Genomic DNA, 24977 nt, shown 5'->3' with positions numbered 1-24977 from the left:
TCCTTCTCTCTCCCCTCTCTCCCCTCTCTCTCTCTCTCTCTCTCTCTCTCTCTCTCTCTCTCCTCTCCCTCTCTCCCTCTCTCTCTCTCCTCTCTCTCTCCCTCTCTCTCTTCTCACCTCTCCCTCTCTCTCCCTCTCTCTCTCCCTCTCTCCTCCTCTCTCTCTCCCTCTCTCCCTCTCTCTCTCTGTCTCTCTCTCTCTCTGTCTCTCTCTCTCTCTGTCTCTCTCTCTCTCTCTCTCTCTCTCTCTCTCTTTTCACTCTCTCACACTCTGTGTGTGTGTGTTTCAGGGCGTTAGAGGAGGATGCTCGGCTGGAGCGTGGGTTGGAGCTCCGCCGGCGTAAATACAGCAACAAGGAGAAGTGCGTGCTGCAGTAAGGAGCCGGCATGCAGCAGGGCATCTGGGATACACGCTGGAGGACCCTGAGTCAGCACCCGGTCACTGAGTTAATAAAGCACCGGACACCAAAGTGCCTTCTGACCCCTCTCAAAGACCATCACTCTACACTCGGTTCTGCAGGAGAACCCACTGATAAGAACCTGCAGAAAATGCTGAACTAAAGAGCCTCTGCACAACCAGCAGCACCGTAACTCTCTCTCTCTCTCTCTCTCTCTCTCTCTCTCTCTCTCTGTGTTCATGTGTTCTAGAGCCGCTGTTCTAGACACGGGCCAGGCAGTCAGTAACTGTATCATGTAGGGATCCTTTGTTTTTACTGCTGTGTTCTAGCAGAGCGCCCTCTGGCACCATCTAGTGGCCTTTAACAGACATTATTCCTGAGGAGCGTCCTCAGCATCTGCAGTGTGGAACTGATCCGGGTTTTCACCACTGTGTTCTAGCGGGGCTCTCTAAAGATCAGACCGGATCAGAATCAGTCGACACCTGGAAAAATTGACCTTGAAGGGGGAAACAGCTGCGAGGTGAAGAAGCTGGAGCAGCTCTTTCGGGTCGTCTGTTGGGATGAGGGTATTTTTATTACGCTGCCATGCCTTACAGCTCTGAGACCTGCTTCTGCTTTTCTGCTTCGGTATTTATGAGGATGTTTTTTTAGATGTGTTTGAAGTTTGTTACTTTTTTCTCCATTTGTTTATATTCCCTGATTTAAAGCCTGAGGCAGGAACCGGCAGAACTCTGTAGGATTCTGCTGTTTTGGTGGGTTTTAAACTGTGGTACTGTTTTCTCTGTGCAAAAACCACTGACATCATTTTCACCTTCCAGAATGTTCTGTTCAATAAAATCTGATGCTGTTTGATCAGCTGTGTGTCCGAGTCTCTCTCCCACTCCTTAATCTGTTAGCGGGTTCCTTAACCTAAAGGGGAACTCCACCGCTTTCTCAAAATTCTCTGCATAATGAAACAGTAAAGGCATGAACCGACTCACTCAGAGGGGGGGTTTGATGGGTTTAGGGGGGTTTGGTGTGAAACGCTGGGTTCTAGATAAGCTCCCCCAGTCAGAGCTGTGGTTCTACAGTGGAGGTTCTAGATAGCCTCCCCCCCAGTCAGAGCTGTGGTTCTACAGTGGAGGTGAAGGGAAGCAGACGTCTGAAGCTCTAATAAAAGCTCCTCACAGAAAGTTCTTCACCTAATGGAGATGAAGACGCCGCCTGAAGCCTGAGACACTCTGTAGATGAGCTGAATTCAGTTTAGTTTCATTCAGTTTAATTCAGTTCTGTTTAGTTCAGATCAGATTAGCCTCTCTGCGTGTCTCAGTGTAACTGCGTAAAAACAGCAGTCAGTAGGTGCTAGACTGAGTGATATGAAGGTAGTAGTACAGTCTGATAACAGTGCCTGTGTTACTGTAACAGACTCATCATGCTGATGTTAGTGTGTTTGGACTAATGGAGCCTGCAGTGGGAGTTTTGTGTTTTTTGGGATCGGACGCTGCGTGTCCTCGTTTCGGCCACAGGGAGGCGACAGAGGATTTGTTTTGGAAAAGAAGACAACGTCACTGCCTGCGTCACTGCTCGCGTCACTGCGCGCTGCCGTCCAAGTTTCCAAACATGAAGGACTGGAGCAATCGCGTATTTATTAATACTGACTTATTAATAGGTTTGGAAACTATTGGATCTTATTTCTGATTAGACTTTGTAGTCTCTCCTCACTGCTAATATCAGCCTGATTGCAGTGTTTGAGGGCTGCAGGGTTTCAGCTAACTGTGGCTGGAGTTTCAAACTAGCTGAAAACCGCGTCGCTTTTCTCTGAAACAGATTAATAATTCCGACTTTAAATTATTTGAACTAATATTTCCTGTTTCTGCTCTTTTTGTGAGAGTGCGTGGCTGTGTGTGGGTGTTAGTCACCCTGCTGCCGGCAGGCGGCGCTGAAGGCCGAGGGCGCGGTGCTGCAGTGTGTCTCAGGCCGCTCAGAGCGGCTCCTCTCCGGCGCTGTTCCTCTAACATCGCTCCTGAAATCAGTGATATTTAGTTTTATAGTTTGAGATTAAAAATTGTATTATTAGTCTTCTAAGCGGCTGTAAGCGGTGAGGGAGCGAGGAGCACCGATATTCGAGCGGTAAGGGTAAGTTTAGTAGATGTACACACGGCTTGGCTAAAGCTACTGCAGCTAACTGATGAGGAACCAGGGGTTCATTAAAGTGTCTGGGGGTGAAGGGCTCGCGCTGGGGCTCGCGCTAGGGCTGGGGCTCGCGCTGGGGCTCATAGTTTAATTAGGCAGTGTTTGATAAGTGATTTATTACATTTATTAAGAGCGAAGGTCCGCGTTATGGAGCTAATGCCCGTAAACTAGCTGAAGTTGGCTGCCGTCTGTTCCACCTTAAATGAGCGGCGATTCTCCCGCAGAGACCCGCTGCAGGCTTAAGGTGGAGCGGACAGTCCCGGGGAGAACCGAACCCCCCCTCCGCCCGAGCCGCAGCTGCAGTGATCTGACCCACAGCTCCTCCTCATGAAGCTCCATCATTATAACTGTGGTTTTAGTGCAGTAAGACTCTTATTATGAGGTTCTAGGTTAACCCTGATCATTTAGTAATGTTTTAATAAATATATCATATAATCCGGATTAACGCTTGTGCTGTTATGTTTGAGTGAATCTACTGTATTTATCATTGTTGTATTTTGGGTTTTGCTGGTTGGGTAATCCAGGCGTGTGTGTGTGTGTGTGTGTGTGTGTGTGTGTGCGCAGTGTGAGGTCAGGCTGGGTTAAACTGCTGTCTGTCTGTCTTGTTGCAGATGGACGGTGATGAGTGCGAGTTTTCGGATCCTGAGCTGTCTCACTCTCACCGCGGCAGTGTGGCCTCCTCTCTCTCCCGCGGTCCGTACTGCCACCCAGAACAGCCCAGACCCTGCCGGGCTCATATTCTCCAGGAAGGGGGATACTGGGATGAATGCTGAACCTCTCTCCCTCTCTCTCCCCAGCCCAAGACGTGCTGGTGTACCTGGTGGGTGACAGCGCGGTGCACCTGTGTGTGGAGGGCGTGGGGAGTGTGTGTGTGCAGGAGTTGGGCCGCTTGGTCCGGCAGCCTCTCGGCGTTGCAGAATCTGATCAGGACGCCTTCGCTTTCTGGCTCTGCTCCCCTCTACTCGGTAAGACACGTTTATTAGTGCATCACGTTTTTATCATGGACACAGAAATCACACACCTCCCACACACTCCGGCACTCCACCTCGGACCAGAATTGGGAGTCAGAGAGGAGAGTGTGGGAAGGGAGGACAGTGCTGGTGTACAGTCTCAGGAGCTGCTTTACAGATGAGGACCCAGCATCCGTCTCTGTCTGAGATACATGGAGTGTGATGTTCTGATGAGTGTGTGTTCAGAGGATCGTAGCTGTTGTTTACAGGAGTGTGTGTGTGTGTGTGTGTGTGTGTGTGTGTGTGTGCTGATTTTTCTTCATTTCTCTCGTTTCCTGTCTCATTCAGAGCTGCAGCTGAAGCCGAAGCACCAGCCCTATAAACTTTGCCGGCAGTGGCAGGACCTGCTGTACCGCTTCACTGATGCCTCCACAGAGGACATCTCTCTAGGTGTGTTTAACTGATCTGGGACCTTGTTTGTCTTCAGCTGAAATTTGTCTGTAAGTAGAGAGGTGCTCACCCTGTGTGTTTCTCTCCAGACGAGCCGTGTCTTCAGTACAAAAGGAACGTTTTTTATCCCAAGTCGAAAGAACTTCAGGTAGCGCTCCCCTTCTCACAGCAAATCTGATTCCTCCTGGGGGTCTTCTCTCTGAGGGTCTTCTCTCTGTGGTCAGCTGCTGCATTCCTGCTGTCCTTTCTGTCATGTCCTGCAGGTAGAGGACGAGGGTGTGTTGAAGCTTCTGTACGACGAAGCCCGGTTAAATGTCCTGGAGGATCGTTATCCGTGTGATCCGGAGCACTGGATCCGGCTCGGAGCTCTGAGTTGCGCCATAGAGTTTGGCTTGGGGCTGGACGACCAAAAACTCCTTGCAGCTGTCAGGTACACGGCGCCGGTCCAGAGGACACTGCTGTGTGAGGTTCTGTAAATCTGATGTAGGTCTGAGTGGTTTCCTCTGTTTGCTGCAGAGAGAAGAAGCTGTCCTCCTTCCTGCCGGCCCACGTGGTTCTGGGCTCTGGGGGGTTTTTCTCGAGTCTGCGAGCGCGGGGGGGTCGTCAGGCAGAGCTGGAGCAGAGCCTCCTCAAAGAGTATCGCACTCTGAGTGGTGCCCACGGATCCGCAGCGCTCTTCAGACAGTACCTCAGCACCTGCCACATGCTGCCTTACTATGGGTCTGTACTCAGTGTTTCCATCCCAGAGCCACGCCTTCATTTACTGCAAGTCAGCTTATTAAAGCCATGCTCGCCAAGCATTTCACCCCGGCCTCCGAGCCGTGCACTAACCTGGTTCGGGATTCAAAGCCTGTGCACATATTTAGGAAGCTCAGGCAGTCACTGAGAAAAAGCCACCAAATGTTGTTTAAAATAATTCCAGATGTTTTTATTTTATTATTAAAAGCTCTGTGCCTGGGGAAGCTCTGTCTGACCTGCAGTGTTTGTGTCTGGCAGCTGCGCCTTCTTCATGGGTGAGATTGATAAGCCAGCGCAGGGCCTCCTGCACCGCGGAGGGAGGAAGAGCGTTAGCGTGGGGATCAGTCTGGAGGGCGTGTACGTCATGGACACCAAAGAAAAGGTGACTCTCTTGTCTATAAAGACTGCACAGACTCTCGTGTGCTTTCAAGCGGTCTTTGGTTCTCTGCAGCCCGCCGGCCAGTCTGCGATGCCTGACCTGTGACCTGTACTGCACCTGCGTATCTGTGCCGGTTCTGGTGTAGAATTCCGTTGCGTTTCTGAACGGTTTGAGATGAACACTTTACTGAATGCGGGAATTAATAGGAAAAGTACTCTACAGGTACGGCAGACAGATCAGGCTGACAAACTCCGCAGCTGTGTGGTTGTGTGTTGAGCAGTGAAGCGTTTGGACGAGACCGAAAATACATTAAAAAAAATCACACCCAAGATTAAATGGAGCGGTTTGAGGCGCACTGTGCTGTGTGTTGTACAGATGCTCTTATCTGAACTCACACACACACACACACAGACTCAGACCTAAATAAAGACTTGAACTTCTCCTTTAGAGCACTTTTTCTTTCACAAGTTGATAGTCAGCAGAATGCTCCAGCCCCAAACTCACTTAGAACCTGCTCCGTAACCCATACACCAGGTCAGAGCTGGTCACTGCTACACCACCCCTGACGTCAGTCATGTCCTCCTCCACCATTCAGGGTTAAACTGTTCTGGGATCAGACTGGCAGAAAGACCCATCACTTCCTCTGTGCTTTTTTTCCCTCTTTTGGTTCAGTTTGTTTTACCCTGCAGGAGCTGAAGTGTTCTTTGATTGGTCAGCAGCCTGGTGTGGATTTGGGTGGATTAGACTGATATAATGTCGGACTCCTCTGTGTTTTACAGAAATGCACGTACCGTCTGCACCAGGCATTAGTTTGACCAATCAGGTCATCAGTCAGTCCAAAACAAAATGCTTCTGTCATTGTACTCTGCTGTTACCAGCAGGTGGCGCTGTACGAATGCTGTGTAAATATAGAGTTAAATAGGCAAGTAATGAGGTGCACTGGGAAGAAAACTGAAACTGGGACCTCACTCTGAGGTCAGGGCTCCAGTCCTCTTGTTTGATGCGGGTGCTTGCGCAGGGGGGGGGGGGGGGTTGTGCTTGTGCTTGTGCAGGTGAAGAGGATCTGTAGGTCTGCCCTAAACAAGGCCTTGACCGCACCATTTCCTCTCTCAGCATGTGCTGCTGGGTCTGCGGTTCAGCGAGCTCTCGTGGGACCACACGTACCCTGAGACTGAGGGGGACTCTCACATCCTGTGGCTGGAGTTCGACGGGGAGGAAGATGGAACACCTGTCAACAAATTACTGAAGATTTACTCCAAACAGGTGAGAGGGTGGGTGGGTGAGTGAGTTGTTAATGATGACCTATTAATCATTGATCTCAGTAATTAGTTTCAGATCTAGTTTTTTTGTTATTATAAAGACAGCCTGTACAGTTTAGGGATGTTTAGTGTGTGTGTGTGTGTGTGTGTGTGTGTGTGTGTGTCTCTCCAGGCGGAGCTGATGAACGGTCTGATCGAGTTCTGTGTGGAGCTGCGGTCAGTAGGGGATGCTGCAGCAGCTGCAGAGATGGATGGAGACGCTGCTGTTTCACACACACCTGCGAGCCAGGTGCAGGAGAGGCGGGGCCGGCTGCGTAGACAGAGCAGTGTGATCTGCAGCCGCGTACACACACTCAGCACCATCAGCTATGTGGATGACGGTGAGCCGAAACACTCTGGCTGCTTTTATTCAATAATACAAAAAGATCTTTGATCCAGTAGAACCGAGTAGTGTTCTGACCACACCTCGGCCTGCCTGGAGCCTCACAGCTGCACAGCCAGAGGCTGGATGGGGTCGGTCAGAGGATTTCAGGAAAAGGTAAATGTTCCGATGTTCCAGTTAATCTGGTCCACTTCTGGTGTAATCGTCTCGCTCCGTTTCGCTCTGGGCTCTGGTAGTGTTAACGGCCGCTAAAGGCAACAGGGCGTGTGAGTCAGAGCTGTGGAAGAGTGAGTGAGAACGTGGTCCGAAACATCTCTTTAAATCCTGCTCGGCTCTGCTAAGCTCATTTTCTCCTCTGTTCATCTCCTCAGGTAAAGAGATAAAGCGTCTGAAGCCAAAGAGAGCCGCCTCCTTCTTCACCCGACAGGCCCCGCCCACTTACTCTACCGTTCAGGTGACAGATGGTTTGGAGCAGGGCTGAAGTCCAGCGCTTCCCCCTCGGCCTAGAGACCAAACGACACCTGGCCACTCGGACTCAGAAGCTGAGTGGACAGAAACGGACCAAGATCGTTCAGTTGAACAATCAGTTTATGGATAACGATGAACTTTATAACACTGATTATGTCACAAGCTTATGGCAAGTTATGGCTCTCTTTGTTGTGTGATTGTGCCTCAGATCTGTCAGAGAAGCGATGCGGGCTGTTGGGGAAGCAGGTGAAGGGAAGGAGGAGGACTTCAGAGTCTTCATTTCTCTTGAATGCAAAATCTCAGCTATGCAAAACCCTCCAAACCAAACTCCTCCTCCTCCCCCCTCCCAGCAGAGCAGGAGGGCGCAGTGCTGTAGTGCTGCTGTGAATTATGCGCACTGTGACGCGAACCAGTGCCTCCACCCTCTTCTCCTCCTCCTCCTCCTCCTCCTGCCGCTGCTGTACATGCTTCAGAAAGGTGCATCATCGCTGTCGTAACACAGCCCCTGATTTCTGAACTGGGAACTTTTTTCTAAGAGTAAAAACATGTCTAACCTCAAGTTCCAGCTGCTTGTGGACTGTTTTTACTGAATCCTGACCCCTAATGTGCAAAGATTTCCGACAGCTAAGCACATCACTCCAACCCCTTATCCTGTTTTTAAAAAACTTAAAAAAACTTTGAATTCTAGCAGTAGTGGAACCCTTTCTGGTGCTGTAAGAACCCGTCTTAAAGGTTAAACACTTAATTAAATGGTTCTGGAGGAACTGTTGCCTTTGTGAAAGAACCCCTTTTTTAGAGGCTACTTTCTGTACTAAGACTTTGTGTTTATTCACTGTTGGTGTTTTACAGAGTAAGTAGACTTGTACTGCACAGATTAACAACATTTAGGAGGATAAGGCTTTTGCACTGCACTGTACACTCCTGATGTTCTGAATCAATACTAACTCATCTGTTGTTTTGGCTTCATTACTGGGACTCCAACTCGGCCCCCAAATACAGTCTCCCAATACCCTCCCCCTCCCTCCCTCCCGTACATTGTAAAAATCAGAACTGGTCCACATCTGCGTGTTGTGTAGTATCAGTACTTGGTATCGACCCAAACTTTAAAATGAAAAGGCTGCTGTACTGTACACAGCGTCAGTCATTCTGCTGAAACTTGTTTACAGCCCTCACCCTGATCTCACTGCCAGGCTGACCTCCTCCTCCTCCTCCTCCGCCGCCGCACTGCCCTTTAAATCATACCTAAAGGAGCTAAACACCTGCTGAATGTCAGAACTGAGCTCCTCGCTCTGCTGGTCCTTATTTGCTCTGAATGTCTCTGAACTTCACATCCGTGCGAGCGGACCCTGTCTGTGTGTGGCGTGATTCTGCACACATGGATTAAGTCACTAAGTCACTGCTGAGCTCCGTCTGGAAAACGGGTCTTCAGTGTTTAGTTCAGTGTCTGTGTAATAAGCACACTTTCATTTAATCTGAAAACCAGCAGTTAAAACGTTGGTTTATGTAAAACTGAACACTCGTTCGGTTCAGGCCCAGTTCAGGCCCAGCTCTGCTGCTCGCTTTACCGGCCTGATGAGGGACTTTAATGTTGGATTGTAAATCTCTGACAGTCACGTGTGCACTTGCTCCTGCTAGTACATTTATCCAAGACTTTGTAAGTGTAGTGATTCAGCTTTTCTCAAGACCAAGTTAAAGTGCCTTTTCTATTAACAGTGATTTTCCTGCAGAGCTGGATCTGAATCTGAACGCCTGCTTCTGATTTTTAGTTCAGAGCCAGTTCCAGACTAAACCATGACAATAGTGAAAAGCTCTTTAGTCTGTAACTGAGCTGTTTATATATATTTAAAGTGGCTGTGATTATTTTGTTCATCACTTTTGTGTTTGTCTACATGAAGAACTTTGTAAGTCCTGAGTTTTCTGTGAACTTAAATAATGTGCACTACCAAATACTAGTCACTGTCATAACTAATCTTACAATATGCATCACTAACTTTTTACTCTCACTTTGTACTAAACCCCTGGTGTACCTTTCATTAAGTACTGTTGTTTTGTGGAATTGTTTATCAATATTTAAATAAACGTATGTCTCACAGTGTTTCTATTAATGGGTCTTTTGTTTTGTGGTGAAGTCAAATGTGCTCGTATATGATTTTATAAACTGATTCACAGTTAATAAAACTAAATATGCACAATTTAAAAAAGACTTACTGTATTAAATCCCAACTACTTAAAACATGAATTACTTCATATCACATTACTGCTTTAACAATAATATGAGGCGCAGTATATTTAGTAAAAGATTATGAACTTTTATTTTGAAACATTTTTAAGGGACTTTTATTTTGACTGACTTTTATTAAGTGACTGGACGCCATTTCCCAGCTGCTGGCTTTTCTGACAGGCTGCAGGAATCCAGTGAAGCCAGTTTAACACGGAAGGTGTAGCGGCTGCAGGAGCGCTCATACCGGGGTGTATCGGGTCTGTTTTCGGCTTTATTTCTGTGTTATTCGTGAGATGGAGGCCGAGTCGGGCAGCTCCTCTCCCGGCCGGAAACGGCGCCTCTTACGGCTTTACTACAGCTCAGCCCCGGAGCCGCAGCAGCAGCAGCCGGAGCAGCCGGAGCCCTGCGACATCAACGGGGCTCACTTTGACCCAGAGATTTACCTCAATAAGGTACCCCAAACTACCAGCTCCACCTCAGTGTTTACACTGAACCCACACATTTATTAACTCCACATATTAAGCTAGCTAGCTACCTCAGTATTTTCATTAAACCTTCATATTTACATTACAACTACACTAAACCCACATTTTACCTCAGTAATTACACTAAACCCACATTTTACCTCAGTGATTACACTAAACCCACATTTTACCTCAATAATTACACTAAACCCACATTTTACCTCAGTGATTACACTAAACCCACATTTTACCTCAGTAATTACACTAAACCCACATTTTACCTCAGTAATTACACTAAACCCACATTTTACCTCAGTGATTACACTAAACCCACATTTTACCTCAGTGATTACACTAAACCCACATTTTACCTCAGTGATTACACTAAACCCACATTTTACCTCAGTGATTACACTAAACCCACATTTTACCTCAATAATTACACTAAACCCACATTTTACCTCAGTGATTACACTAAACCCACATTTTACCTCAGTGATTACACTAAACCCACATTTTACCTCAGTGATTACACTAAACCCACATTTTACCTCAGTAATTACACTAAACCCACATTTTACCTCAGTGATTACACTAAACCCACATTTTACCTCAGTAATTACACTAAACCCACATTTTACCTCAGTGATTACACTAAACCCACATTTTACCTCAGTAATTACACTAAACCCACATTTTACCTCAGTGATTACACTAAACCCACATTTTACCTCAATAATTACACTAAACCCACATTTTACCTCAATAATTACACTAAACCCACATTTTACCTCAGTGATTACACTAAACCCACATTTTACCTCAGTAATTACACTAAACCCACATTTTACCTCAATAATTACACTAAACCCACATTTTACCTCAATAATTACACTAAACCCACATTTTACCTCAGTAATTACACTAAACCCACATTTTACCTCAATAATTACACTAAACCCACATTTTACCTCAATAATTACACTAAACCCACATTTTACCTCAGTGATTACACTAAACCCACATTTTACCTCAATAATTACACTAAACCCACATTTTACCTCAATAATTACACTAAACCCACATTTTACCTCAATAATTACACTAAACCCACATTTTACCTCAGTGATTACACTAAACCCACATTTTACCTCAGTGATTACACTAAACCCACATTTTACCTCAGTAATTACACTAAACCCACATTTTACCTCAATAATTACACTAAACCCACATTTTACCTCAGTGATTACACTAAACCCACATTTTACCTCAGTAATTACACTAAACCCACATTTTACCTCAGTGATTACACTAAACCCACATTTTACCTCAGTAATTACACTAAACCCACATTTTACCTCAGTGATTACACTAAACCCACATTTTACCTCAGTATTTACTGTATTTACTGTCATATTTACTATAGTAATGTTATTAAACCCACATTTTACCTTTTGCATTTTAATTACAGTAAACCCACATGTGTATGTATACTTACCAGGTATCCTCGAGTAATGGCAGTAAACTCACATTTACCTCGTTTCGTTTAGCTGAGGAAAGAGTGTTCGCTGGCGGAGCTGATGGATCAGGAGAGCTGCATGGTGAAGCAGATCCGGTCTCTGGACAGCGACATGCAGACGCTTGTGTATGAAAACTACAATAAATTCATTTCTGCCACGGGTCAGTAAATCCCCCCTCCAGAACTACAGCTTTACGTACCTGCTGTTATGATTCTCACTATGAAAGCCTGTATACTGCTTTATATCAGACATGATGTTCAATAACACAAACATTAGCCTTATTAAAACATCGTTTCTGGTCCTCAGATACGATCAGGAAGATGAAGAACGATTTTAAAAAGATGGAGGATGAGATGGATTGTCTGTCCACCAATATGGCCGCCATAACGGAGTTCAGTGCGAGGATCAGTGGAACCCTGCAGGACCAACACGCCCAGATCACCAAACTCTCAGGCACGGACGACGGATTCGCTCACTGACTCCCTCCTCCATCAGATGTTTCATTCTGTCTGCGTCTCGTCATTCTCCTGTTCCCTCTGTGTCTGTGCAGGTGTTCACACTCTCCTGCGGAAGCTGCAGTTTCTGTTCGAGCTGCCGGCGAGACTGAATAAGTGTTTGGAGCTGCAAGCGTATGCTCAGGCCGTGAGCTCTCACCGACGGGCGCGCTGTGTGCTGCAGCAGTACAGCCACATGCCCTCCTTCAGGGGCATTCAGGACGACTGCCACACCATCATGGAGCGACTAGCGCAGCAACTTCGCCATAAATTCAGGTGTGGACTGAGAAAGCAGAACTACACAGTTAGAACCTGGTTTATCTGGTGGCCAGTAAAATTGACCTGTTGTTAACCTGATCTCTGTCTGGTGTTATTGTGTAATTTCATGATTGTTAACCTCGGCAGTAAATCAACAGACTTTGAGCGTAACAGCAGCATAGGCCTCCACATTGAAAGTGCCAAGCAACACTGCTAATGGAGTGTTCTGAAACTTTTGACCAGTAGTGTATTTAGCATATGTTAAAATCCTTTTCTTTCTATTTAGCTATCCGTTTTAATTAAATGTGTGTGTGTGGGGGCGGGGGGTGTGTTTTAGGGACGGCGGTACGAGTGCTAAAGAGCTGTCGGAGTGCGTGGAGCTGCTGCTGCAGCTGGACGAACCGGCCGAGGAACTCTGCGATAAGTTCCTAAGTCATGCCCAAACCAGGCTGGAAGCGGACCTCCAGAGCCTGGAGGCGGAGCTTAAAGATTCAACAGTCGCAGACGTTTCTGTGGGCTCCGCCCAGAAACCGAACGCTGCAAGCAATCCCACATCTCCATCTGAATCCTTGCCATCCAGTCACTTCCTCGTCCCAGCTGCCCAGGCGGATATTTTGGAGTTTATTGATCGAGGCTGTAACGAGTTTGTGAGTAATCTCTGCCTGGTCATCGCCTCCTATCAGGAGCTGTTCATCAACCGCCCACAAGACGGCGAACTGGCGTCCAAAAATATTCCTCAGATGGCCAACAGCAAGCTGCTCATTTTTGTGGACACTCTAGCGGACAAGTACTTCTCACTGGTGGAGCGGAGGATCCAGGAGGAGAAGGGGGTCGGAGATAACTCGTTACTGGTCCGGGCGCTGGACCGATTCCACCGCAGGCTGCAGGCTGTGTCTAAGCTTCTCCCTGGGTCGGCTGTGCCGAGCCAAGGCACTGAGATCGTCATCCAGGCGGCGAGAGAGAGGATCAAGCAGTACCTGTCTGCCTTACAGAGCTTCTACATGGACAGTCTTACAGACGTCCGACAGGCCCTGGCAGCCCCGCGGCTCTCTGTGGGCGGGACAAACGCAGTAGGAGGCGGAACACTTACAGGTGGCTGTACTCCTGGTAAAGAAGCTCCGCCCAGTCTCCCAGAGCTGCTGAGCTCACTGTCCAACTCCATCCTTAACCAGATCAAATCTGTATTAGCCTCGGTGCATCTCTTCACTACAAAGGACATCACCTTCTCCAACAAACCGTACTTCAGGGTAATTTTTTTATTCTATTTCAGAATTAATTAATTAATTAATTACGTTTTTAGACAGTTATGTAATAAATGAATTGAATTAAAAAAAAATATATATATATATATATATATATTTTGTTATAATGTCAAAATGACTGTTCTACTCAGTGTTTACAAACAAGACTGTACACACAAGAGTGAAGAGTGTGTGTGTGTGTGTGTGTGTGTGTGTGTTTCAGGGTGAGTTCTGCAGTCAGGGAGTGAGAGAAGGGTTGGTGGTGAGTTTTATTAAGTTTATCTGTCAGTCTTCTCGTCATTTCTGTGAAAGTGCCGGAGACAGAGGAGGATCCACTCCCCCGGTTCTGCTGTTGCTGCTGTCTCGGCTCTGTCTGGACTATGAAACCTCCACGATCTCCTACATCCTCACGCTCACCGACGAGCAGTTTCTCGCTCCGGTACACACTTGCTTTACACATTTCTTTTTGTGACTGAGGTTTTATAGGGCTGTTCAGACAAATCCGTGGTTATGATGGTCTTCTCTATCGCTTCTGTCCTTAAAGCACCATTCTCCAGTGACTGCAGTGACAGCCCTGTGTGCAGAGGCCCGAGAGGCAGCGCAGAAACTGCTCAACCACTACGTGAAGGTAACGATAGCTTAACCCTACCTTAATGCTCAGATGTTTGAGTTTGAGTTTGAATTTGACTGTGTGTGTGTGTGTGTGTGTGTGTGTGTGTGTGTGTAGGTGCAGGGTTTAATAATCTCTCAGATGCTAAGGAAGAGTGTGGAGACCAGAGACTGGGTGAACACCATCGAGCCGCGCAACGTGCGGGCAGTGATGAAGAGGGTGGTGGAGGATACGACCTCCATCGATGTTCAGGTAGTGATATTAAGGAAGTTCTACAGCCACTCATCACTGTACTCAGTCAGATACTGCAGACTGTAAATGAACCATCATGTAAACAGGAAACGTCTCCTCTGTGAAAAACACTTTTTCAGTAACCTATTTCTGTCCTGTGTCGCTTTGCTGAAAGCTGTCAGTGTTTTGATTGAATACATATGTCTTGTATGCAGTGGTCCAGCAACATTCTGTGTCACATATGTGATAAGGTGTGTGTGTGTGTGTGTGTGTGTTGTAGGTTGGGTTGCTGTATGAAGAGGGTGTGAGGAAAGCTCACAGCAGTGACTCCAGCAAAAGAACATTCTCCGTCTACAGCAGCTCCAGACAGCAGATACGCTACGCACCTAGTTACACACCCAGGTACCACAAGCATGCCCACACACACACACACGAGTAACAGGAAAATGTTTGTTTAACAGACAGGTTATTTATGGATATATGGATGGGTGCGTGGGTGAAGTGTTAGACTGATGATGGGGTTGATGATTGGGTGGATGAAGGTGTGGGTAAATGGATGGATGGGTGCGTGGGTGGATCACCTGGTCAATCGATTAGTAAAACTTGTCAGTAAATGTGTGTTGTGTGTGTGTGTGTGTGTGCAGCGCTCCAATGGACACAAACCTTCTCAGTAACATCCACAAGCTTTTCTCCGAGAGGATCGACATCTTTAGTCCGGTGGAGTTTAACAAGGTAACCCCTTGTTTAGGGTTCCGGGTTTAGGGTGGGGGTTACTGTGATGCTTCAGTAACAGCAACTATTAATCTTCTCATCGACTTTTGAGCCCTTTTCTCATTTCTTTGTAAAATCAGTCGGTCAGTGAGAGTAGAGCTGCAGTGTTTACTCTCTGTTTTCCTCCATCCTCCCGCAGGTGTCCGTTCTCACTGGGATTATTAAGATCAGTCTGAAGACTTTTCTGGAGTGCGTGCGCTTGCGGACATTCGGCCGCTACGGTCTGCAGCAGATCCAGGTGGACTGCCATTACCTGCAGATGTACCTGTGGCGGTTTGTTTCTGATGAGAACCTGGTTCACTTCCTGCTGGACGAGATTGTGGGCAGCGCAGCCCACCGCTGTCTTGACCCGAGCCCGATGGAGCAGAGTGTCATCGAGGTCATCTGTGAACGAGGCTGAACACCAGAGCACATACTGACACTTATACAGTTAGAAGGGGAACTCCTCCAATGTTTTGAAATTCTCTGAATAATTAAACAAACGGTTAGGACTTGAACAAAGTGATTCGGGGGGGGGTGGGGGGTGTTTGGTGTGAAACGCTCGGTTCTAGATAAACAGTCAGAGCTGTGGTTCTCCAGTGGAGGTGAAGGGAAGCAGACGTCTGAAGCTCTACTAAAAGCTCCTCACAGAAAGTTCTTCACCTAATGGTGATGAAGACGCTGCCTGATGCCTGAGACACGGTTCTACCAGAGTTCTGAGAAGAGTTCGGCTCTAGAACCTGCTTTTAGAACCAGATCATTAAAATGGTGGAGGGATACATGCTGCAGGGTGTAGTGCGGCTACAGAAAGTAGTCCCTAAAGAGAACTGCATTATTGGAGATTCTCTATTCACTATTTTACCTTCATCATCATCATCATCATCATCATCCTTATAAAACTCAGAAGACTCGTGTAGCTGCACTGGTGGAGTTGGATAGGAGATAAATTATGGGCTGTATCTGTGTTGTAGTCATGGCAACCGATGTGTGCTTCTGTTCACCTCCACTGTACAGAGATCAGAGGGGGTCAGTTTCACACCAAACCCCCCTCTGAGCTCTGTTCACTGAGATATGGAAATGTGAGGGAAAGGCTGTTAGACACTTCATGACATGCATGGGAGTAATTTCTGAAATTAATTGTAATGCAGTTTTAGTCATATTTACATTTAGTTTAATCAGATTAAAATAAATAAATGTATTAACAGTCATTAATGTTCATCTGCTGGTGAATCAGTGAAAGGTATTGTATAGCTGCTGCCACACTGCGCTTCTCAAACTAATATATGTATAGGAGCTCTGGTCTGATTGCCCCCACCCAAAAACAGTTGTTCTTCGTTTAGTAAGCAGTCCAGAATCCAGTGCGTTTCCAAGTGAACAGGTGAACCAGCTGCAGCCTGAAGAGACGAGTTTACTGTAAATGTGTCTGTATTAGTGACGCTTCACAAACGCTGTGGATTTAAAACGGGCTGCTTTTGCTACTGGAGTCGAGTTGCAGTGTTTCTGTTCCACATCAAGCTCTAAATAGCTTTCTGCATAACTCCCCGGACTCTGCTGAATCTGAATCATCTGAGTCTGAATCATCTGAGTCTGAATCATCTGAGTCTGAATCATCTGAGTCTGAATCATCTGAGTCTGAATCATCTGAGTCTGAATCATCTGAGTCTGAGTCTGTTTTAGCTGACGTGTGCGCCACACTGTAGCTGCTGCACCATTTAAGGTGGAGCAAAGAATCCCAGTAAGAAGCTGGTGTATATTAGGCCAGTTTCAGATATTAAATGAGTGTCTGTTATTGTGCACTACCGGAATCATCTGAATCAGTCAAACTGTTTGATTTCGTCCTGTAATCAATAATTATACTGATTAATAATAACTGGAGAACAAGGCTTTTAATGCTGTGCTAATTGGCTGTCTGTGTGTTCAAAACTCAATGAAATAAATCGGATTAAAACACTTCAGAGGTTTAATGCGCAAATTAATTTATTCAGGTGTTGATCAGCGCGCGTGCAGGTGAGTTGTGAAATGCCGCGGCCAATAGAAGCGCACAAAAACGGCTCCTAGCCCATCGCGTGCCTCGGGCTGTAATCCGATTGGTTGGCTAGTTGGTAAACAGCAGGCCCTCCCGCATGCTTCCCTTCTTGATTGGCTGACTCGTCCCCTCTCCACGCTCTTATGATGACGGTACTAAGCGTTGATTGGTCGGTTGTAAATAATGCAGGCGCTAGTGGGCGGTGGTGCGCATGCGCTCAATGGCACATCTTTTACACAGTGCTGCAAAGCAGCGGAATTAGAGACAGACAGACAGGCGAGGAGAGATCAGCACTAATAAACCCGAGTATTATTCACCATCATCATCATTATTATTATTGATTATAATAATAGTAATAATTATAATTCATTATTTGGGGTTAATGGTAATACCGGATTAATGCAGATATCGGATATGTAACAATACTGGATTTCAGAGACGGGGAGATTAATGATAATGCTGGATTAATAATCACACTGATCTCGGATTAACTGCAGTGCTGAGTTTCAGACAGGTGAGGAATTTTATTTGTGTTTACTGTGTTTAATAATGCCACAACAAATACATCCATTTACCTGTGTGTGTGTGTGTGTGTGTGTGTAGTTACCTGTGTGTAATTGTGTGTGTAGTTACCTGTGTGTAATTGTGTGTGTAGTTACCTGTGTGTAATTGTGTGTGTGTGTGTGTGTAGTTACCTGTGTGTAATTGTGTGTGTAGTTACCTGTGTGTAATTGTGTGTGTAGTTACCTGTGTGTAGTTACCTGTGTGTAATTGTGTGTGTAGTTACCTGTGTGTAATTGTGTGTGTAGTTACCTGTGTGTAATTACCTGTGTGTAATTGTGTGTGTAGTTACCTGTGTGTAATTGTGTGTGTAGTTACCTGTGTGTAATTGTGTGTGTAGTTACCTGTGTGTAATTACCTGTGTGTAATTGTGTGTGTAGTTACCTGTGTGTAATTGTGTGTGTAGTTACCTGTGTGTAATTGTGTGTGTAGTTACCTGTGTGTACCTCCAGGGATGAAGCTGAACAAACACAAAGCAGCCCGACACACAGAGATGGAGTTTGGGGGAACCTTGGGTAAGTACACACTGACCTGTGTGTGTGTGTGTGTGTGTGTGTGTGTGTGTGTAATACAGTCATACTTTTTTTTTTTTGTTTGTTTTTTGATTAAATTCTGAATCTCTGCAGGTGCAACCTGTATACCTGTGTTCCTCCCCCTGACGGTTCTCTACCTGCTCAGTGTGTGTCGGACTCCAAGTGGTGCCCTGCTGCAGTGGCCCCCCCCTCTGCCCCACTCTGCTTTCCTGTGGGACCCTCTCACTGCTGTTATCATCGCCGGCTGGATTGGCCTACAGAGCGCCCTCTACCTGCTGCCTGTGGGCAAGGTGAGCTCCTGTCACACAGTGTGTTGTAAAGTGGCAGCCCAGTGTTTAACACTTCACACGGTTTGTGTGCTCTCAGGTATCGGAGGGGTTAGTTCTGAGAGACGGATCCAGGCTGAAATATCCCATCAATGGTAAACATTAATACTAATCTTATTATAACTATTATATCCCACTGTAAACACCTGATTACTCAGGTGAGCTCACCTGTAGTGATATTGTTCACAGGGGTGCTGCCAGGGATATTACACTGGGCCCCTGTCAGTCACAGGCCTTTAGTCGCCCTAACCTTCCATCCACACAGCGCCCGATCGCTCTGTTTATTACAGCCGGCACTGCTGTTCTGATGCCCTGCAGTCCTGCAGTCCTGCTGGTTGTGCAATTTAACCCAGATCAGCCCAAAGTCCAAATTCCACTGTGGCCTAACCCCTGTTACACTCAGGTCCTCTGACCGCAGTCTAATCCGAACACACTTCTATATTCAGAGAATCGGATTTTGATACATGATTATAACCGTATGGATGTTGGTATTACTGTACGCTGGTGTAAAGGTGTGTTCACCTGCTGAAACACAGACGGTCCTGAAATCAGCGGTGGCTCTGGAGGTCTCCACGCTGAAGGCTGTGGGCAGTGTTGCACTCGCTATGCCACGCCCACATTCTAATGCGCATCACTCACGGCTGAGCAGCCAGTACGAATTTGGTATTTCGAGGTGTGTGTGTGTGTGTGTGTGTGTATTACAGCGTTTTCTGGTGCTACAGGTTTCCACGCGCTGTGTGTGACGGCCGCGCTGCTGGCTGTGTGTGTGAGTTTGGGGATGCCGCTTGGTTACCTGTTCGATCTGATGCTGCCGTTGGCGGTGTGCGCGATCGGTGTGTCGTACCTGCTGGCCCTCTACCTGTACATCCGATCCTTCTGGACACCTGCACACGCTCTCGCACTCGGAGGAAACACAGGTCAGATCAGGAACACTTTTATATGGAATGATGATGATGATGATGATGAAGGTAAAATAGTGAATAGAGAATCTGAACTAATGCAGTTCTCTTTAGGGACTACTTTCTGTAGCCGCACTACACCCTGCAGCATGTATCCCTCCACCATTTTAATGATCTGGTTCTAAAAGCAGGTTCTAGAGCCGAACTCTTCTCAGAACTCTGGTAGAACCGTGTCTCAGGCATCAGGCAGCGTCTTCATCACCATTAGGTGAAGAACTTTCTGTGAGGAGCTTTTATTATTAGAGCTTCAGACGCCTCAGAACAGCATTTCTTATCAAACCCACTCTGAATTACTTTGATGAGCTGATTTGAACTGTTTGAATATGTAAATCATTTAGAAAGGTGGGTGGGGTGATGAGTATAATATGGTCTGTGCTGTTGTGTTGAGCAGCTGTGTGTTTGTGTTCTTTAGGGAACCCTCTGTATGATTTCTTCATTGGTCGAGAGCTGAACCCTCGAATCGGCTCTTTTGACCTGAAGTTCTTCTGTGAGCTGAGGCCCGGGTTAATCGGCTGGGTGAGCGGCGTGTGTTTATCGCATACTGAGCTGAGCTGAAGCGTGTGTTTTGAGTATTGTTGAGTGTGTATTATGTGTGCGGTGTTCAGGTGGTGTTGAACGTGGCGATGCTGATGAAGGAGGTGGAGCTCAGAGATGCTCCATCTCTGGCGATGCTGCTGGTCAACGGGTTCCAGCTGCTTTACGTGACGGACGCCCTGTGGAATGAGGTGGGAGGCGGAGCCGCCTGGCGCGCTGTCGATCCGCTCTTCATTACTGTCGGCTTTAAGGAGCGTATAAATGTGAGCTAGGAGGAGAGCACGTCTCAGTGATTTGGAACTGTTCTGGTTCTTCAGGAGGCCGTGCTAACCACCATGGACATCGTGCACGACGGGTTCGGGTTCATGCTGGCCTTTGGGGATTTAGCGTGGGTTCCCTTCACGTACGGCCTGCAGGCCATGTTCCTGGTGATCCACCCGCAGTCTCTCAGTCCGCCCACTGCACTCGGGATCATCCTGCTGAACGGTAAGACACACCTCTCACACTGACAGTTACTACACTCTTAATTACACTAAATGTAGGTGTTGTGATATAAACTGAGGAGGCGGAGCTACAGTCTCTCATTAGGGTGAATATTAATAACGCTCTAAATGTAGGTGTTGTGATATACACTGAGGAGGCGGAGCTACAGTCTCTCATTAGGGTGAATATTAATAACGCTCTAAATGTAGGTATTGTGATATACACTGAGGAGGCGGAGCTACAGTCTCTCATTAGGGTGAATATTAATAACGCTCTAAATGTAGGTGTTGTGATATACACTGAGGAGGCGGAGCTACAGTCTCTCATTACGGTGAATATTAATAACGCTCTAAATGTAGGTATTGTGATATACACTGAGGAGGAGGAGCTACAGTCTCTCATTAGGGTGAATATTAATAACGCTGTAAATGTAGGTATTGTGATATACACTGAGGAGGAGGAGCTACAGTCTCTCATTAGGGTGAATATTAATAACGCTGTAAATGTAGGTATTGTGATATACACTGAGGAGGAGGAGCTACAGTCTCTCATTAGGGTGAATATTAATAACGCTCTAAATGTAGGTATTGTGATATACACTGAGGAGGCGGAGCTACAGTCTCTCATTAGGGTGAATATTAATAACGCTCTAAATGTAGGTACTGTGATATACACGGAGCAGGCGGAGCTACAGTCTCTCATTAGGGTTTATTGGGAAAAGCATTAGGAGGTGATTTAGTGTGTCAGTCCGGGAAGAACCTGATGAATGTGTTCTGTTTCAGGACTCGGTTATTATATCTTCCGTAAATCCAATTCTCAGAAGAACCAGTTCAGGAGAGACCCCGCTCACAGAAGTGTTGTGCGTGAGTATACAATCAGTCATACTGTTTTGGGGGTTATTTTGTGTATTGCTTTATTTTTATTTTTAATATGTATACTTTCATTTAAATGTGTTTAATTTAAAAATAATTTAATAAAAATAAAACCTGTAAACTCTAAACTACAGTTGTAGGGTTAGGGTTCAAATAGAAAGATAGAGAACTTCTGGTTCTTTTTGTAAACATGTCCTTATTTGCTTGTTTACAGATTTGGAGACTATCGCCACGGCAACAGGAAAGCACCTGTTAGTGTCTGGCTGGTGGGGTTTCGTCAGACACCCAAACTACCTGGGAGATATCCTGATGGCGCTGGCCTGGTCCCTGCCCTGCGGTGAGGAACCCTAAATACAGAGTGATGAGACTGGAACCCTTCTTGATTAGCGGTGTTTTCTGCCAGTCTGAAGAACCCTGTAAGCATCTAAAGGGTGCTTTGAACAGTCATGCTCCTTCCCTTAAATGCGGTCAATCAGTCAAGACAAGTTTGATGCTTTGGTGTTTTTTCACTACAGCTATGAGGCTAACTGCTCCACCCGTTAGCATGGTGTTAACTGCAGACCAAGTCCTTACACTCCTTAAGTCAGTTTATTCAGGTTTAGTGCACTGCTAACTGCTGCGTAGCTTCTTCGCTCTTCTCACGCAGTTCTGTGGTTCCTTCCGCAGGCGTTTCCCACATTCTCCCATATTTCTACGTCATTTATTTCTCCATCCTGCTCATCCATCGGGAGGCGCGAGATGAGCGGCAGTGCAGAGCCAAATACGGGCTGGCCTGGGACACCTACTGCAGGCGGGTTCCCTACAGGATCATCCCCTACATTTACTGACCGGCCAGACAGTCCAAGAAACACGTGGAAACACTAGGACAGGGCAGTACTACTCCAGAACCAGGACTGACCAGAACCGCTGGTTAAATACTGATGCACAGGCCAGGTTCTTTTCCATAACACGGACCGGCTCTGAGAGCCACATCTGAACACAGACTGTACTGAAGATTAAAATCACACTGTTTCAGCAGCAGAAACTGAAAACCTAAGAAAATTCTGTAAATGATTTCTAAAATTGTTTAATAGAACACACACACACACACACACACTCTGTGTCAGCGTGTGCAGAAATAAGCAAAAATGAGGTCATGGTCAAATCTTAACATGTAGACTGTTCAGACTGTTTGCTGATAAAAATCTGATCTGATAAAGTGACTCAAACAGGTGTCTGATTTGATAATGTTCTCACTGTAATCTCAGAATGAGGAATGGAGGGAACGCCGTCCCTCGTTGGTCCTGTCCGATCTAAAACACTGCAGGTTTTCTCAGAGCGGGAGCACTGTCGTTGTTCCTGATTGGCTGGCTCTAATTCTCATTTGCTCACTGTCTTTTTGATCGGCTAATTGTCTCACTCTGATCTTATTTATGTTGTTCTTCTTCTGGAAGACACAGGAACTCCCTCGAGGAGGCTTCTCTAATCTCCATTGATGCACATGACTGTCAGATCACAGAACAGAGAGGCTGCTACAGAACAGACCCTCTCTCAGATTTCTCATTATCATAATTATCATTATTATTAATATTATCATCATTATTAATATCATCATCATTATCATAATTTGTTTTCTGCCGTTTTAGAGAAGAAGGAGACAGAAGTGCAGAAAATGTATTTTATTAGAACACTCAAATCTCCTCTATCAGCGTTTTCCCTCTCCTCTTCTTCAGTCCTTCCTCCACCTCTTTCCTTTCCCTCTCCAGTGTCTCTCTCTCTGCTCGTTTCCGGCTGTACTCTCTCCATGCCTGCCTCGCTGAGCTCCTCACCGCCTCGCCGTTCTCCTTCACCCACGACTGAAAAAACTCACACTTCTTTCCTGCCAGAAAAAAAATCCTCCTCTGCTTCTCCTCCTCTTTGGGACTGGAGGCTCGGGCCTCCCTGAGCGCCAGCCGGAGCTGCGACAGAGCGGACAGGGAGTAGCCTGTTGGGTCATCTGTACTCTGTCCAGTCAGAATGTGAGCCACAGCCTCTAAGGTTCGGACGGGAGCCTCCGGATCGTCTCTGTCAAAGTGTCTTGCTGTGGAGACGGCAATAGCGCCGCCCTCTAGAGCTTCGGGAAGAGAGGAAAACACCCGGCCCGAGCTCAGACTCTCTGAAATCTCCAAAACGGTCCGGCAGAAGTCCAGCAGCTGCTCCAACTCAGAAATGTCTCCATTAAACAAGCGGAGAGAGAAGGCGTAGCCGTAAAGGGTGTTGACCACGCTGAACTGGACAAGAGGGGAAGGGCTTGAGGAGAATTTGTGGAGTGGTGGGATTTTAGTGCTGACTGGTGGAGCAGAGCTGGAGCCACTCCTCGTTTTTGACCTGTTCTGTTTTTTAAGGCCCTGTCTGACCTGCGGGGGGCGCTGATCTGTCTGAACTAGTTGAGTAACGTTTGTCTGTGTTCCCATCGAGCTCTTTCCTTCTTCCTGTTCACTCGCTTGTTCTTCATCCTCCTCCTTTGACTTTAGCTCCTCTATAAATGTTCTGGTGTTCTGTTCGTGTCTTTCCCACCACGGCCTCCACAGCGCCACCAAGCCTGCAATACCTCCTCCCATCACCAGCCCCTCAAAGCGCTCCTTGTCCCGGGACGGCAGAAGGTTCCACAGTTCCTCTTCTGTTAGAGAGTCAATATTCACACCTGAGAGCTTCCATGCCAGATCCTCCTCCTCATCTTCCTCCTCACCCTGACCACCTTCTTCCACCTTCTTCAGTTTCTGCAGGATCTCCTCAACCTCCCCGAGTCGTTCCTCACTGCCGCTGGCTTGTAGTTCTGCTAGTCGGGTCAGCAGCTCCAGCGCCTCCACGTCGAGCTCCACCGCGCCTGCCCCGCTCTCCTCCTCCAGACCTTTCAGCGCATTCACCACCCCCCCGTCCACGGCCGCGGCACTCCTCAGCCTCAGGAGGATCTCCTGCATACCAGCCCGTCCTTCTTCTCCCATCTCACCGCAGCGCTTCAGCTCCTCGGACACACACTCCTTATAGAACTCTTCCGAGCACCCAGAGTGAGCCGGGCCGCGGTAGCAGCCAAGTCCACAGTACGGGACGTTGCATCTGGGGCAGGTGTAGCAGGAGGGTTTGGATAAGCAGAGTCCGCAGGGTCTGGGGGCTGCGATGTCCGTCCCGGCCGGACTCAGCAGAGCTTCTGATGCAGTTTGGATAGGAAGGGAGATCCTGTCTCTGGTGACAGGTTCCGGTTCTGCCCAGTCTCTCAGCTCTTCCTCCCTGGGGCCGATGTCGGTCAGTAACGTCCGCACACTCGCAGGAACCCTCCACCTAATCATCTGCTCCATCCTTCACTGATCCTGCAGCAGCTACTACCTGCAATACATTCAATCAACCTCACATCAAATTTAATAACAAGCTGCTGCACTACTGTGTCCCACTGCGGCCTCGTCCCCTTCATCACTAACCCGAAGACTCGGCCTTCAGTGTCCACTAGGAGTCATTATTCACGAGATGCTAGAAAGTCCCGTCCCTCATCTCATGATTTGCTGTATAGGAGCTATTCAGGGCAGCAGGACAGTTTCAGCTTTCCTGTAAAAGGATCTGTTCACTTCTTTACTCTTTGAACACAGACGTGTGCTTCCTGACCAGGGCTGCACAGGCGTTTGGGTCAGACGGGAACAGGGTCTGATGTTAAAGCCGGGCAGTCGAGCCTCGCGCTCAGTTCCC

The 24977-nt window shown here is 47.1% G+C and overlaps 4 protein-coding genes across 10 annotated transcripts in view; 3 read left to right on the top strand and 1 right to left on the bottom strand.

The window, feature by feature from the left end:
- The first annotated feature begins 1998 nt into the window (after positions 1-1998).
- Positions 1999-9290, top strand: frmd8 (FERM domain containing 8). Of its 2 annotated transcripts, none has more exons than XM_072659009.1 (11): positions 1999-2506; positions 3181-3262; positions 3367-3534; positions 3868-3969; positions 4059-4117; positions 4233-4399; positions 4486-4689; positions 4966-5089; positions 6200-6349; positions 6518-6725; positions 7099-9290. In XM_072659009.1, exons 2-11 carry the CDS (start codon positions 3181-3183, stop codon positions 7206-7208), a joined length of 1374 nt encoding a protein of 457 aa, XP_072515110.1. In that variant the 5' UTR covers positions 1999-2506; the 3' UTR covers positions 7209-9290. The 2 variants fall into 2 exon arrangements, with proteins under 2 accessions (XP_072515110.1, XP_072515109.1); XM_072659008.1 differs by having other exon boundaries at positions 1999-2512.
- A 283-nt stretch (positions 9291-9573) lies between these two features.
- vps51 (VPS51 subunit of GARP complex) lies at positions 9574-16923 on the top strand. Its single transcript, XM_072658842.1, has 11 exons — positions 9574-9868; positions 11434-11563; positions 11710-11856; positions 11954-12173; positions 12493-13402; positions 13620-13835; positions 13941-14024; positions 14124-14258; positions 14518-14639; positions 14882-14969; positions 15148-16923. The coding sequence occupies exons 1-11, from the start codon at positions 9710-9712 to the stop codon at positions 15406-15408; spliced, it is 2472 nt and encodes an 823-aa protein (XP_072514943.1). The 5' UTR covers positions 9574-9709; the 3' UTR covers positions 15409-16923.
- Positions 16924-17025: 102 nt separating this feature from the next.
- tm7sf2 (transmembrane 7 superfamily member 2) lies at positions 17026-22512 on the top strand. Of its 2 annotated transcripts, none has more exons than XM_072658845.1 (11): positions 17026-17527; positions 18027-18089; positions 18201-18397; positions 18474-18528; positions 19156-19350; positions 19805-19908; positions 19998-20117; positions 20244-20412; positions 21192-21272; positions 21496-21618; positions 21948-22512. In XM_072658845.1, the coding sequence occupies exons 2-11, from the start codon at positions 18029-18031 to the stop codon at positions 22106-22108; spliced, it is 1266 nt and encodes a 421-aa protein (XP_072514946.1). In that variant the 5' UTR covers positions 17026-17527; positions 18027-18028; the 3' UTR covers positions 22109-22512. The 2 variants fall into 2 exon arrangements, with proteins under 2 accessions (XP_072514946.1, XP_072514945.1); XM_072658844.1 differs by having other exon boundaries at positions 18007-18089.
- A 412-nt stretch (positions 22513-22924) lies between these two features.
- znhit2 (zinc finger, HIT-type containing 2) overlaps positions 22925-24977 on the bottom strand; it is a 2819-nt gene continuing 766 nt past the window's right edge. For 2 of the 5 annotated variants that reach the window (XM_072658361.1, XM_072658363.1), the window contains exon 2: positions 22925-24977. This exon is cut by the window's right edge and continues 66 nt beyond it. In XM_072658361.1, coding sequence (XP_072514462.1) covers positions 22952-24595 — 1644 coding nt within the window. In that variant the 5' untranslated portion in view covers positions 24596-24977 and the 3' untranslated portion in view covers positions 22925-22951. The other 3 variants (XM_072658365.1, XM_072658366.1, XM_072658362.1) reach the window with 2 other exon arrangements.

This window comes from Salminus brasiliensis, chromosome 16, assembly GCF_030463535.1.
Source record: "Salminus brasiliensis chromosome 16, fSalBra1.hap2, whole genome shotgun sequence".
Lineage (NCBI taxonomy): Eukaryota > Metazoa > Chordata > Actinopteri > Characiformes > Bryconidae > Salminus > Salminus brasiliensis.
Note: the sequence above shows the minus strand (reverse complement) of the source record. Positions and strands in the feature narration are given on the sequence as shown.

What these genes read in the sequence shown, in the direction of transcription:
- frmd8 (XM_072659009.1), top strand. Translation starts at nt 3,181, where the DNA reads ATGGACGGTGATGAGTGCGAGTTTTCGGATCCTGAGCTGTCTCACTCT. An exon ending in AAACTCCTTGCAGCTGTCAG is followed by an intron (nt 4,400 to 4,485) that starts GTACACGGCGCC and finishes TGTTTGCTGCAG; the next exon opens with AGAGAAGAAGCTGTCCTCCT. An exon ending in TCATGGACACCAAAGAAAAG is followed by an intron (nt 5,090 to 6,199) that starts GTGACTCTCTTG and finishes TTCCTCTCTCAG; the next exon opens with CATGTGCTGCTGGGTCTGCG.
- vps51 (XM_072658842.1), top strand. Translation starts at nt 9,710, where the DNA reads ATGGAGGCCGAGTCGGGCAGCTCCTCTCCCGGCCGGAAACGGCGCCTC. An exon ending in CAGAGATTTACCTCAATAAG is followed by an intron (nt 9,869 to 11,433) that starts GTACCCCAAACT and finishes CGTTTCGTTTAG; the next exon opens with CTGAGGAAAGAGTGTTCGCT. An exon ending in GCACCTAGTTACACACCCAG is followed by an intron (nt 14,640 to 14,881) that starts GTACCACAAGCA and finishes GTGTGTGTGCAG; the next exon opens with CGCTCCAATGGACACAAACC.
- tm7sf2 (XM_072658845.1), top strand. Translation starts at nt 18,029, where the DNA reads ATGAAGCTGAACAAACACAAAGCAGCCCGACACACAGAGATGGAGTTT. An exon ending in CGGACGCCCTGTGGAATGAG is followed by an intron (nt 20,118 to 20,243) that starts GTGGGAGGCGGA and finishes CTGGTTCTTCAG; the next exon opens with GAGGCCGTGCTAACCACCAT. An exon ending in CGCTCACAGAAGTGTTGTGC is followed by an intron (nt 21,273 to 21,495) that starts GTGAGTATACAA and finishes GCTTGTTTACAG; the next exon opens with ATTTGGAGACTATCGCCACG.